Source organism: Sebastes umbrosus, chromosome 17 (genome assembly GCF_015220745.1).
Source record: "Sebastes umbrosus isolate fSebUmb1 chromosome 17, fSebUmb1.pri, whole genome shotgun sequence".
Taxonomy (NCBI): Eukaryota; Metazoa; Chordata; class Actinopteri; order Perciformes; family Sebastidae; genus Sebastes; species Sebastes umbrosus.
In genome coordinates, this window is record NC_051285.1 from 955,784 (window position 1) to 970,735 (window position 14,952).

The 14,952-nt window shown below is 37.8% G+C and overlaps 2 protein-coding genes across 9 annotated transcripts in view; both read left to right on the plus strand.

Annotated features, from left to right (window-relative positions):
• Positions 1-14,250, plus strand: part of LOC119475759 (rap1 GTPase-activating protein 2-like) — a 59,925-nt gene extending 45,675 nt beyond the window's left edge. For 7 of the 8 annotated variants that reach the window (XR_005203861.1, XM_037748762.1, XM_037748761.1 and 4 more), the window contains one exon: positions 1-240. This exon is cut by the window's left edge. The gene's annotated coding sequence lies outside the window, so the exon portion shown is untranslated. Of the gene's footprint in view, positions 241-14,203 lie in introns of those variants that run through there. The other variant, XR_005203860.1, reaches the window with a different exon arrangement.
• Positions 2,958-12,725, plus strand: ncbp3 (nuclear cap binding subunit 3). The gene is made up of 13 exons (XM_037748760.1): positions 2,958-3,268; positions 5,229-5,294; positions 5,619-5,724; positions 5,821-5,946; positions 6,224-6,349; positions 6,436-6,611; positions 6,760-6,868; positions 6,980-7,079; positions 7,279-7,388; positions 8,436-8,829; positions 9,038-9,186; positions 9,282-9,458; positions 9,725-12,725. Exons 1-13 carry the CDS (start codon positions 3,056-3,058, stop codon positions 10,078-10,080), a joined length of 2,208 nt encoding a protein of 735 aa, XP_037604688.1. The 5' UTR covers positions 2,958-3,055; the 3' UTR covers positions 10,081-12,725.
• Positions 14,251-14,952: the final 702 nt, after the last annotated feature.

A 14,952-nucleotide genomic window follows, 5' to 3' on the forward strand; every position in this document is an offset into this window, starting at 1 on the left:
TCTATTTTGGCGTCAACGCCGAGTCGCCTGGTTGCCAGTCGACTTGTGTTGTCCTACAAAAACATGCAAAAAACTAGAGCGCATTTTAACTCTATTTTCTTTAATGCAGTTTGGTGATATTTAACTACAGTTGGTTAATGTGTGGATCAAATAAAACGTCTGAAAATGTCCGAAAAAAAAGTCAAAAAGATCTCCCAAAAATGTCAAAATAATTCCCAAAAATATTCGAAATAAATGTCAGAAAAAAGTCAGAAAGAATTTCGAAATGTCAGCAAAAAAGTCCTAAAAATTTCCAAAAAATTTCCAAAAAATTTCCAAAAAATTTCCAAAAAAGTTTGAAAAATGTCCAAAAAATGTCAAAAAAAATTTTTTATATTTTCCAAAAATAATTTCTGGAAAAATTTCCAAAAAAAAGTTCGAAAAATTTCCAAAAAATGCCTGGAAAAATGTCCGACATTTTTTTTTTTTTTTAATTTTCCAAAAATAATTTCTGGAAAAATGTCCGAAAAAAAGTTTGAAAAATGTCACAAAATATCTGAAAAATTTCAGAAAAATTTCCAAACAGGAGTTTGAAAAATGGCCCAAAAATTTCACAAAAATTTCAGAAACATTTCCAAAAAATTTCCCAAAATATCCGGAAAAAAATTCCCAAAATTTCCAAACAAGTTCGAAAAATGTCCCAAAAAATGTCTGAACATTTTCCCCAAAAAATTCTGAAAAACGTCCCAAAGATGTCACAAAATATCCGAAAAAAATTACCAAAAGAAGATTGGTCAATCACGGCGTTCTATGGTACATTATTTCTTTATGTTTATGTTGCTATGGTCGCAGCTCTGATGTCGGTCTCTGGAGGACCGTTTTTGTGTCAAATGATTGATTTCTTCAGTAAGTAGCCGTGTAATAAGCGGGATAATGTACAGCTAGCAGGTCATTGTTCAACAGGGCAGTACAGTATGACAGTTAGTACACAGTACATGCTGTGTAGTATTAGTATGTTGTGTGGAACTAGAGATGTACAGTATATATATATACTGAATGTTAGATACTGATGATGTCGTATTAATCAGGGACACCGAGCAGAACTGAAGGCCGATGTTCACTGAAAACTGGTCGGACAGGAGAATACCTTCATAAATAACATATTTATACACACTCATATTTAATTATTTAATATGTAATAAATCTGATATGTTTCAATCCTTGTTTTACATCGTCAGCAGACACAAAGCTTAAAGAATGCAGCTTGAGATTTACTGTAAGTTAATAAAAAGAGAAGAAGTTGTTATTTTAGCGTGTTCATCCTCAGTGAACATCGGCCTCCATGTTGTTCTGGATCTGACACAATAAATATTGTAAATGTCATTTCTTTGTATCTTCAGATGACGTCTGTACGTTTACACACATCAAGCCACCGTTTTAAATTGAATCATCTTCACGACCGAAAACTTGTTCAATCAAACAGTCGAACCTGCAAAAACACTAATGTTTAATGTTGGAGATATTTACGTTAACACTAAACGTTCTCAGCTGAACACGACCGACTAAAAACCTGCAAAAACAAGAAGCTTCACTGCCGATTGATGCAAAAACTGACAGAAAACTCATGAATATTTTTGCACTAAAATGACACAAAGCTCTGTGGACGTTATATATGTGTATATATATATATACACATATATACTGTATATATATATACATATATATATATGTATATATATATACACATGAATATTAAATATGTATAGTCTGAACCGGAGCACTGACTCAACTGTAATTGTCTTGATTGCACTGAGAGCACAACAATCTGTTCCTTCTGTTCTCGCTCTGATTTCAGGCGTTAATCTCTTTTTAATAATAATATTTTATTTTGAAAGGGAGGATGTAGCATAAAAACCCAAATGTCTCTGTGTGTGTTCGACGTGCTGCATCTTGATGGAGGTTTCTGTGATTCTGACTCTATAAAGTTTTGAGACTTTTGCACTTTGTTTCACTGATGTTTTTGTGGTGCTTGTTATTGTTTCTTTTTCCTGATTAAAATAAATCTTCCTGTTTATTCCTCCACTATTAAATTCACTGTAAAAATGGAAAAAAATTAGAAGATTTCAAAGCAACAATCTTCAATAAAGTGAACATATTTACTATAAGTTTTGCCTTTGAGTCAGTCCGACTTATAATGTTTTATTAGGTTTCTAGTTAGTTTTGATTTGCAGTTTATTTTGTCGAAACCAAAGAACGTATATTGATAAGACATGAAAGTCAATTGTTTGTTTTATTGCAACATCAGCGCCCAGCAGCAGAGCTACGCTCCCACCATTTTGGACTGAAAGCGACTACTAGACGCCAGAAAAACATCAAAGTTAAGTAAATAGTTAAAGTTATGACTTTATTCCCGTAATATTACAATTTTCTTTCTCGTAAAGTTCTGACTATTATCATAATATTACGTTTTTTCTCGATAAGTTATGACTTTATTCTTGTAATATTACGATATTTTTTTCTCAAAGTAATGAATTTATTCTCATTAAAATGCAAGTTTTTTCTCGTAATATTATAATTTTTTCTCGTAAAGTTATGACATCATTTCGTAATATTACGACTTTTTTTCTCGTGAAGTTATGACTTTATTCTTGTAATATTATGGGATTTTTTTCTCAAAGTTATGACTTTATTCTCATTAAATTAGGACTTTTTTATCGTAATATTAAAAAAAAAAATCTTGTTAAGCTCTGACTTTTGTTCTCCTGATATGGCTTTATTCCCATTAATGTACGACTTTTTTTTCTTGAAATAGTACGACTTTTTCTTGTAATATTACTTATTTTTTCCCCTGCATATGTCCCTTATACTATAGATATATGAATCATAATCATCATATTAATAATGAACACAGCCTCCTCCAGGTGGCGCTGCTGCTCCGCTGCAACGTGTCTGCTGCTCCACCTCGACACCACCGAAGAAGAAGCGGGAGGACTGAACCGTTTCCGGGTCACGGCAGCAGCTTGTTGTCCGCCGTTAGCATTAGCATTAGCTCCGTTAGCATTAGCAGGTTAGCAGCATGGCGGCGGTGCGCAGCAGCAGCTTGTTGGTCTCAGTGAAGCCGGACAGAGACAGCGGCTCCGACCCATCACAACCAGACTCCGGCTCAGAGTCCGGGTCGGACCGGGACGCCCGGGATGCTGAACCGATGGAGGTGGAGGAGGGCGAGCTGGAGACGGAGGACCGGTCCGGTAACCGCTCCGTTAACCGGGACCTGAAGGAGCTGCTGCCGGTAAGAGACCCACCAGGCCTCACCACACCGGGGGCTGGAGTCTGCTGCAGGCCGGCGGCAGCGCGCTGAGGGCCGGCCTGCAGTCACCTGGACTCCAGCTGCTCGGTCCGGGCACTAGTGGTGTCAGAACCGGGATGACGTTAACACGGTTCACTAGTCTACACCGGAGAGAGTTTATATTTAATAACATGTGTTTACTGGCTTATTATTTCAGTCACTTGTTGCTGTGTTTGTATGTGAGTGACCGCTCCACCAGACTCCACTAAGAAAACTACTATTTTAATGTTTTTAACCTTAAAGAAGGGCAGGTTTTTAAAAATAACTGAAAACAATTAATGATTCTAATACACAGATAATCACTGATTAATTCGGCTGGTTTTTCCTGTCATAGTATGACTTTATTCTCGTAATATTACGACTTTTTTTCTCGTTAAATTATGACTTAATTCTTTTTAAATTAAGACTTTTCTCTCATAATATTATGACATTTTTCTCTTAAACTTCTGACTTTATTCTCGTATTATTACAAGAAAAAAATCGCAATTTAATGAGAAAGTCATAACTTTACGAGAAAAAAAGGTAATATTACGAGAATAAAGCCATAATTTAATGAGAATAAAGTCATACTATTTCTAGAAAAAAAAGTCGTAATATTACGAGAAAAAGCTAGTTTATATTTAATAATATATGTTTACTTGTTTATTATTTCAGTCACTTGTTGCTGTGTTTATATGTGAGTGACCGCTCCACCAAACTCCACTAAGAAAACTACTATTTTAATGTTTTTAACCTTAAAAGGACGCAGTTTTTAAAAAATAACTGAAAACAATTAATGATTCTAATACACTGATAATCATTTATTAATTCGGCTGTTTTTTCCTGTCATAGTATGACTTTATTCTCGTAATATTACGACTTTTTTTTCATTAAATTAAGACTTTATTCTCGTAATATTATGACGTTTTTCTCTTAAACTTCTGACTTTATTCTCATAATATTACGACTTTTTTTTTACGGGGAAAAAAGTCGTAATATTACAAGAAAAAGTCGCAATTTAATGAGAATAAAGTCATAACTTTACGAGAAAAAAGGTAATATTACGAGAATAAAGCCATAATTTAATTAGAATAAAGTCATACTATTTCTAGAAAAAAAGTCGTAATATTACGAGAAAAAGCTAGTTTATATTTAATAATATGTGTTTACTTGTTTATTATTTCAGTCACTTGTTGCTGTGTTTGTATGTGAGTGACGCTCCACCAAACTCCACTAAAAAAACTGATATTTAAATGTTTTTAACCATAAAGGAACGCAGGCTTTTAAAAATAACTGAAAACAATTAATGATTCTGATACACAGATAATCACTGATTAATTCGGCTGGTTTTTAATCCCTAATTTGAGAGATATTATTAACTTTTAGAGGTAGTACCTCTGTTGTTACCACCAATACACACCATACACAACACTATGATGTCGCCTGTCTGGTGTCATATGAGTGTAAAGGTGTTATTGCAGGTCTCTGTTGGTTAACCTGCTTTGTGTTTGACAGGGTATGTTTAGTTACTGTTTTACTTGGTCAAATGATAATTAAAGTACCAGTTGTTTGAACAGGAGTTTCAGCTTCAGGGAGTTTTGATGTCTTAAAGGTCACTAACACAGTTTTAAAGGTCAATCTCTGGTGTCAGAAACAGAAAAGCTGATGAGTGAAAACTGAATAATGTTCTCTAAACTTACTGACAGAAGTCACTGAAAAGTGTTGTTATATTTTTTTTTCGCAGGATACGCTTTCTCGTAATATTACGACTTTTTTATCATAATATTACGACTTTTTTTCTCGTAAAGTTATGAATTTATTCTCCTAATATTACGACTATTTTATTCTACTTTTATTCGACTAATGTTCTCTAAACTTACTGATAGAAGTTATTGAAAAGTGTTGTTGTGTTTTGTTTTTGCAGGATACGAGCCGGCGATATGAGAACAAGGGTGGAGCGTTCATCACTGGGATCGATGTGAACTCAAAGGTAGGACACCGACGCAGACGTCTATTTGACCTGAGTTTACTCGCACAGCGATTTAGTAGAGTATTTAGAAGTTAAGACTTTATTCTCGTAATATTATCACTTGTTTTTCGTAAAGTTCTGACTTTACTCCTGGGGAAAGCTGACTTTTTATTTTAAAATTTCTTGCCATGTTGGCACATTTATAACACTTAATTTTACGTGTGAGCTCGTTCAGGAGGAAGACGTGAGTTTAATAACTGAACTCAGCTCAAAGTGACCTCTAAACATACGTCTCTGAACGTACAGGAAGCGTCACGCTAAAAGTGTGTTTGTGTTTTTTATCAGGAGGCGATTGAGAGGAAAGAGAAGCGAGCGAGACGTTTCCATTTCCGTCCCGAGGACAACGCCGACCAGAGGACGGTTTTCATGGATAAAGACACCATGAAGAAAGGTGAGAGGAGCAGAGTGACGGCTGACAGGTGTTAAACATCACGGCCCTGTTTGTGTCTTTGGTCAACCTGTCGTCTTCTTCTTCTGTGGTGCTTAGCTATCCCCAGTCTGCGCATGGAGGCCATCTACGTGATGGGCGTGGACCACATGAGCACGCAGGACGTCTTTGGATACTTTAAGGAATATCCTCCAGCGCACATCGAGTGGATCGATGACCAGTCCTGTGAGTTTAACACAGTAGTGGAGGGAGTATTCCTGTCCTTTACTACAGTAAAAGTACTAATATTACAGTATATAAAATACTGTGTTACAGTAAAAGTACTAATATTACAGTATATAAAATACCGTGTTACAGTAAAAGTCTTACATAGAAAATGTTCCGGTCGGTATAATCAGTAAAATGTTGTTAAAGTAACAATGAGGAGGTCGTTGTTCTAAAAACTACACACCTGATTCCAGAGATCCTCTGTGTGTCTGAACACCACCTGATCGTTTCCTAGGTAACGTGGTTTGGCTCGATGACAACACATCCATCCGAGCCCTCGTCAACGGCAGCCGAATGCCCGACCCGGAGGCGGTTACCACGGAGACGGAGAGCACCGACCAGTCGGGCGAACAGACCAAAGGTCAGTCCGTGTTAAAGAGATAATCTCTCGGCAGGTTGTTAACGACTGAATGTGTATAGAACTGAAGTGTGTTGTTCACCTCACAGTTCGTCGGGGTCAAAGGTCAGATGATGATGATGATGATAATGAAGAGGAAGAGGGCGAGGTGGAGGAGGAGGACGAGGAGGAAGCGGTGAAGAAGAGCAGCGAGGAGATCGAGGTGATCGAGGTGAAAGACAGCGACGGAGAGGCGGAGCAGAAAACGAAGGCGGAGGACGTTCAGGTAGAGTTTACTGAAATAACACAAACTGATCGGGTTTATTGATCAGCTCCGATCACTGATCAGTTTTATTGATCAGCTCCGATCACTGATCAGGTTTATTGATCAGCTCCGATCACTGATCGATGAGGATAACGTCTGTGTGTCTCAGGTGGAAGACCTGTCGCTGACGGAGAGAGAGTCTCTGCTGAGAAACGACCTGCGACCCGCCATCAAACCCTTCAAAGGAAACAAACTCTTCCTGCGGTTCGCCACACACGGTGAGTTCAAGTTAACCGTCAGTTAAACCGGGTTAAAGTTAATCTTCAGTTAAACCGGGTTAAAGTTGCCCCTCAGTTAAACCGGGTGTGGTTGTGTGTTTGTGTCTCCAGACGATAAGAAGGAGCTGGGCGCCGCTCGTCGCAGCCGTTACTACATGAAGTACGGAAACCCGAACTACGGAGGCATGAAGGGAATCCTCAGCAACTCCTGGTGAGACTCCGACTCCGTTAACTCTTCTGGTTATTAAAGGAACAGCTGATGTTTTTACTGCAGCGGAATAATATAAAATATAGGGAAAGTGAAAAAATGAATTGAGAAGTTTCCGTTTGTCAGATGTTTCCTCTGTAGACAATATGTAATGTGAGATATATATAAATAAAACATAATGTAATGTCCTGTGTGTCTTCAGGAAGAGGAGGTATCACAACAAGCGGATCCAGCGAGACGTCATCAAGAGCAAGAAACCTTTGATCGGAGACAACATGGGACACACGCCGCCGTACACCCACCGACACTCCGGTAAACTCTGACAACAGTTCACAATCACACGCCGCCGTACACCCTCCGACACTCCGGTAAACTCCGACAGTTCTCACTCTTTAAACAGACGATGACGTGGTGAACGTCAGCATGTTAAATTAGCAGGAGGAACTTCAGAGGATTCTCACTGGTCCCGTCGTCACAGTTTACAGATCACAACGACGTTTTTGTGATGACTGAGAGGCCAAAACCTGCCAAAATAAAAAAAATGAATAAATATATAAATGATTCAATAAATAAATGTCATTAAATGTAGCAAAAATAATATTATAAATAAATGTAGCCATTAATTAATTGATAAAATGGGACATAAATTGATATTTCTGTTTTAATTTGATCTTTATTTATTTATCTTTGTATTAATTCCCTTAATTATTTACTCTTCTGTTAAATATTCCCTTTTTTATTTATGTATTTATTTTTTATTATTTTATATTTTTAAATGTATATTTATTTTTGCATTTATTCTTTTATTAATTAATTTATTTTCACTTTTTGTATTATTATTATTATTTTATATTTATTCTGGATTTTCCCGTTGCATTTCACCTTTTATTTATTTCCTCAAACTGATTTATCTCTGTATTCTTCTCTGGTTACTTCTTGTCTGACTGCGTTAGAAACAGTTGAGATTTATCCGTCTCACTGCGCTGCATCACAACAAATGCGCGCCATGACTGCATTGCTTTTGGTTTTGAGTGCGCTTGTTGCACGTCTCAATTTAAAGTGATTTGTGCGCGCTAAAGATGCAACATGTGAACGGCCCTTTAGTTGAATACCAAATACAGAAAACTAGATTCTTTTCTCTTTGTCACCTCACATTGAGAGATCTATTAATAAGTAGGACTAAAGGAGTAAAGTAGGGCGGCACTATAAATAATATAGATCTAATAAATGACAAAGTTCTAAAAATGTTAAATGTACGAACACAAGCTGCCAAACAAGAACTTTAAAATACTGTAAATGATTATTTAAACTTCACTGATGAAGAACTGACCGTCCTCCATCGTGTTCTTCTTCTCTCAGCTGACCTGGTCAACCTGCCGGAGGAGCCCATCAAGGAGGAAGAGGAGGAGGAAGAGGAGGAGGAGGGCGGCGATGAGGACATGGAGGACGACAGGGTGGTGGAGTACAAAGAGCGTGGTGACCGGGAGAGAGGAGAAAGGGGCGGCGGTGGCGGTGTTAGCGGCGGTGGCAGTGTTAGCGGCGGCGTTGTTAGCGGCGGCGTTGTTAGCAGCGGCTCGCGTTCGCTGGGGGCGGGGCTCCGTAGCCGGGTGGAGCGCTCCCCGTCTCCGTGGTCGGAGTCGGACGAGATGGACTACGACCTGGAGCTGAAGATGATCTCCACGCCGTCGCCCAAGAAGAGCAAGAAGATGACGATGTACGCCGACGAGGTGGACACTCAGCTGAAGAGCATCCGGTCAGAGACGCCGCCGTTTATTTTCATCTGTTTAATTACAGCACTGAAAAATGTGACATCATAATAATAATAATAATAATAATAATAGTAATTGTAGTCCACATGAGATCATGTAACAGGTTTTACAGTTAATTTAAAAGTCTTGAATTTAAATGTTTAGATTTAAATGATTTAACTGACTGTTTATTTGGTGTTGTGTCGTGAGCAGGAACCGGGTCGGGGAGTCGGGATCACAGACTCGGGCCAAATCCACGTCGCCCCCGAAGGTGATGGACGTCCGGCAGCTGCTGGAGGAGAAAAGAAAAGGTCTCTCTCAGCACAGACAGCCCCCCCCGGTGGCCACCAGCGGGAAGACAGGTCTGATGTTCAGCTCAAACACGTCTTCTGGTTATCTATATGTTGTATATGTGATGTATTTGCTGCTGAGGACTAACTGACGTTACTGTTTGCAGATGTGCGACAGCGGTTGGGTAAAAGGCGCTACTCTCCCGACAGTCGGCGCTCCCCCTCCCCCGTCTCCCCCAGAGACACGCCTCCCGCCAGAGAACCAATCAGAGACGTGCATCGCAGGCTGGGCGTGGCCAGTCAAGACAGCAGAGGCTCTAATTCATCCAAAGACAGGAAGACAGGTGAGAAGGAATAGGCCCAAGCAACAACATGGTGATGGCCAAAAACCAACATGGTGATGGCCAAAAACCAACATGGTGACGACCAAAAGCCAACATGGTGACGGCCAAAAAAACAAATTGACGACGGCCTAAACACCAATCAATTAATCCACAAAATAAACGTCAGGATGAATCAATAATAAAATGAAACGTGTTATAAAATCTGTTATACTTTGTTATATTGATAAACTGTTGTTTGTTTTTAACCCCGTCCTCTCCTCCTGCAGGCGGGCTGTGGAGCCGACTCGGCGCTGCCGAAGACGACAGCACCGCCGGACGTCACGAGCGTCACAGCTCCAGCAGCTCCAGCAGCCGGCCGGCGGGCCTCTTCTCCTCCTCGGGGAGGAGCGACGCTGGCGAGGGCGGCGGCGGCGGCGGCAGCAGCAGCAAGAAAGGAGGAGACGGAGAGGAGGAAGTTGAGGTGGAGGAGGAAGACGACTCGACGCTGCAGAAGATGTGGGGCGCCATGATCAAACAGAAACAGGAACGTCTGACCCACAAGATCAAGAAGAGCCGGCTGGACAACCTGCCGTCGCTGCAGATCGAGATCAGCCGCGATAGCAGTGACGACTCCGACGCCTGAAGAGGAGAGGAGGGGGAGGAGGAGGAGGAGGAAGAGGAGGAAGAGGAGGAAGAGGAGAAGGAGGGAGACCAGTCAGAGGGTTTCTCTTTTGAACTTCACGTCACTCTTTTCTCCGAGTACAATAATACAAAGACATGAAGACTGCAGATCTAAGGCCAGTGTGGGGGGGGTTTCTTTTTTCATATCGTGTCTCTGCAGTACAGGAGGGACGGCTGAACGGGTTCTACCAGGCACAGGTCCAGGGGCCCCGAGGGTCCAGGGGTCCAGGGGTCCAGGGGTCCAGGGGTCCAGGGGTCCAGGGGTCCAGGGGTCCAGGGGTCCAGGGGCCCCGAGGGTCCAGTTCCCCCTGTGGGAGTGACTGTTAAAAGTAGAGATCTCCTCTCTTCTGCTCTTTTAATATCAAGAATCTGCAACCAAATTTATAAAGAAACACAAAAATGTGTTGTTATGATGCCTGAATTTGGTTTAGTCATACAAAACTGTTGGATTTCTTCTAAAGTCAGACAAATAAATACAGTCATAAAGTCCAGTTCACCTGCAAAACGTCACTGGAAGAGACGCAAACCGACCGCCGAGAGACGCAGATGATGCCACAAAAAATGGGACCAAATAAAAAAAATGTGTTGTACCTCAAAACCTTCAAAATAAGACGTATAAAGGCCTTTAGTGACGAATAAATGACACGAAAATGCCTGCAAGTATTATGTATTTATGGCTTTTATTGTGAAAGGGAAGACAGGAAGGAGTGGATCTGGTCTGCGCTGCCTGTGTCGAGGTTGTAATAAAAGGAGTAATAGAGTTAGGCGTCCTGGTTTCAGACTACGGAGCCTCCGTGTTGTTGTTTTATAATCCGCACAACGTGATTGGTTGATGCCTTTATTTGCGGTGCGAAAGCTTAACCTCTTTCTAGAAAGAAATTGGCGCCTTTTTCACCACAGAATATTCACGTTCTGTATGAAAGTATTCATGAAAAAACAGTTCTGAAGACGGAATGAATCACATGAAATAACACCCCGGTGTGTACAGGCGTATTAATCGTACAGTTTGTTCTCATCTCCATAAACACCTGAGAGCTCTGGTTCACCTGCTGTTTGTGTAGGGGTGTGTGGGGGTGGGGGGGTCACAGGGGTCCGCTGACCATTTATTAAATGTGCCGATATTAAACGTGATAGCTGAGGTGTTTCTCAGTGGGGCAGTATGATGTACTTCTCCATAGTCGATGTATTACTGACAGTAGATGGGGAAACCGAAGCTGTGATCTATTGTCTCTTCAAAGCCACCAGACTCCGTTCACAAAAACAGTAATTTTACCTCTCAGAACACGGGAGGTGCCGGTCTACCGCCGCCTCCATCGGTTACTTTGTTCGTGTTATTGTGAGACTTTGGTAGGAATGCTTTGAAGCTTTGACCGTTGCCATGGTAATCGACCTCCAAATCAATTATTGAATGCTTCGTTTTCTGTTTTTTTTTAATATATATAAATATATAATAATGTATAAATCCCCAAAAAAGCCCATGAAATTAGAAACATCATTATTAGTTATTGTCAGACGGATATCGCGGTTTGTTATGTTTAAAGGTGAGTGTGTGAGTGTGTGCAGTAGTGCGGTGGCGGCGGCGCTCTCCCGAAGCTACGAATACCTTCGAATATTTGTAAATCCCGGACGGTGAACTGGAGACAGTGAACGCAGCATCGTAGCTGCTAAGTTAACGCTCCCGGACGGTGAACTGGAGACAGTGAACGCAGCAAAAACATGGTATTCATGACTAAGCCCTAGACTTTGGTGTTTTAAAAGGTTAGTTCTGATTCACCAAAGTCTCACAATAACACAAACTAACTAACCGATGGTTGGGAACACCTGAACTATTCCTTTAACAGCCAGAAGATAGTCCCAGATATGCAGTAATATATCTCCGTTGTATTATTCGAGGATGTAACGGAGCATCATGGGAAACCCAATCAGATTCTCAGTTCACTAAATCATTCCTACGTTACTGTCGGACGCTGTCGGGGTTTGATTCGTAAGTTAAAGTTTGTTTGAGAGAGTTGAACCCTCGACTTACCGACGACCATTCCTTTTCATCGTCTGGCTGCAGCTTCAATGTGTCGGCGATCAGATCCAGCTCAAAACTTCATTCAGAAAACGCTTTACATTTTGTTGGCCCCGTTCAGTCGGAGCGGAACTGTGACGCTCAGACGCATCAGGATCAACGAGTGATGAGTAACGATCTGACTCCACCTTTTCTCCTCCTCGCCGTTTCACTTCCCGTTTCCTCTGAACGCAGAACGAACTGAAGACTCACAGAAAACAGACACAGATTTTCTGATTGTGAATAAACACGTTTTGGGACGATTTTTTTCTTCCATTTTTTTTAAACTCTTGAGTTCCCTCGCTGCCGCCGCTGCTGACGGACTACTTCCTGTCTGTATGTGTGGACATTAACACGGTGTTGTACTTCCTGCAGTATCTCTGTACCAGTCGGCTCACATCATTTCTGTTATTGTTATATTATTTTGTAATCTAAACAACTCTCGGGGGGGGGGGGGGGAGGGGCACCATGACCGTACGAGACACGCCATGACATCACAGGTGACATCACAGCTGGTCATGAATTTAGATCATTATTAAAAATGTTTTATTTTACACGTCTGCAATTTTTTAATAATTTTACAGGAGTTTTACCAGAAAGAATTAAAGTGTAAAATAAATCAGTTAATTCAAATGATAAAATAAAATGATTTTTACTGTCATTATATCAGGTACAATCACATTTCACCAGACTTCTCTGTGTAGATAAAATAAAATAAATTAAAGCAGCATAAAAATAAAAAGCACTAGTTAAATTAAATCATCATATATCTGGGATCCAGATGAACTCAAAGTGCAGCTCACTCACCTAATCAGTATGTATTTATAATCAATTAATAATCAATTAAACTGCTGATTATTTTCTCGATTGTTTTGAATATAAACTGTCAGATTAGATAAAAACCCTCAGAGACGTCATCCCTTTAGATGTCTGGTTTTATTCCCATTTCTGAGATATAAAACGAAAGAACCACCAGAAAGATTAATTTAGAATTTATTTAGAAAAATATAGCCCTAATAAAAAATAAAATAATACAAAATAAAATATAAGAATAAATAAAAAGATACAAATAGAAAATAATAAAAAAAATAATAATTTTAATTTTATAAATACTTTTTATTTTCAGTTTTATATTCAGAACACATGTAAACAACCAGACTAAAAAAATATAGGCCTAATAAAATATATATATAATAATTAAAAATTAATAATGATATAAAACTAAAACTCTGGAACCAGAGAACAACTAGAAAAACTAATTTTTGTTGCATCTCTAGTTTAAATTTACTTATTACATGTACACAAGGCGGAAAAAAAAGACAAAAAATATTGGCCTAATAAAAAAATAAAAACAAAAAAAAGTAAATAAATAATAATAAAAAAATAAGTAAAATTAAATATTAAAAAAATATATTTTATTTTCAAATTTAAAATAATACGAATAAAATAAAAGAATAAATAAGGAATCATTTATAGAATTAAATTTAAAAAATTGAAAATACTTATTTTATTTTCAGATTTTCAGTTTTATATTCAGAACACAAGTAAACAACAAGACAAAAGAACCAATAGACCAAAAAATATAGGCCTAATAAAAAATATAAGAACCAGGCTGGTGTTTGATTACTGAGTCTAATAATATCTCAGAGCCGTACATGGCACACAGCGTTAACTCTCAGTAACAGGTGATTCAGTCTTTATGATTCATAACATGTAGAAATAAATCCAGAAAACGTGCCACAGATTCTTTCTGTACATACAGATCTCTCCGTTTCTTTGTCAAAATCACACTTGAGTGTAACATCTGGAAAAAATATAATTACCCTTTTATCCTCACAACTTTGTCACCAGCTCCTTTTAAATGTCTTCTTTAGTGCTTTAAAGAACCAGAAAAAAAAAAAAATATATATATATATATATATATATATATATATATATATATATATAATCAGGTACAGAGGACATTGTACAATAAAAAAGAAATCCTTTGAGATAAAGATAACAATGTCATAAACATGAATTATCCTGTAAGACATACACACAACCCTTAATATACATTCTGACTCCATTAAATCTCTGAATTCCATACTTATAAAAGATATATATATATATATATTTTATTTTCAGATTTTATGTTTTATATTCAGGATACATGTACACAACAAGGCGAAAAACAACAGTCAAAAAATATTGGCCTATTAAAAAATAAAATAATAAAAACAAAAGAATAAATAATAATAATAATAAATAAGTATAATTAAATATTTAAAAAAACGTATTTTATTTTCAAATTTAAAATAATACAAATAAAATAAAAAGAATAAATAAGGGATCATTTAAATAATTAAATTAAAAATAGTAAAAAGAAAAAAAAAAGAAAATTAAAAAAAAGAAAATTAAAAGAAATCGTATTTCATTTTCAAATGTTTTATATTCAGGAAACGTGAACAAGACAAAAAAAAACAAAAGACTAAAAAAATATAGGCCTAAAGAAAAAAAAATAATAAAAAGAAGAAAAAAAAATAAAATAAAAAATAATAATAAAAAAATAAATAAAAAAATTTAAATTAAAAAAAAGAAAATTGAAAAACAAATTTAATTAAAAAAAGAAAAGAAAAAAAAAATCATATTTCATTTCCAAATGTTCAGTTTTATATTCAGGATAGATGTAAACAACAAGACAAAAAAATACAAATGACTAAAAAAATATAGGCCTAAAGAAAAAACAAAACAAAACATTTTTTATTAAAAAAAAAAATAATAATAATAAAAATTTAAAAA

Excerpts from the sequence above, each read along its gene's own strand:
- ncbp3 (XM_037748760.1), top strand. The coding sequence starts at position 3,056 with ATGGCGGCGGTGCGCAGCAGCAGCTTGTTGGTCTCAGTGAAGCCGGAC. Across the intron at positions 3,269-5,228 it reads ACCTGAAGGAGCTGCTGCCG|GATACGAGCCGGCGATATGA; the intron begins GTAAGAGACCCA and ends TTGTTTTTGCAG. Across the intron at positions 6,612-6,759 it reads CGAAGGCGGAGGACGTTCAG|GTGGAAGACCTGTCGCTGAC; the intron begins GTAGAGTTTACT and ends TGTGTGTCTCAG.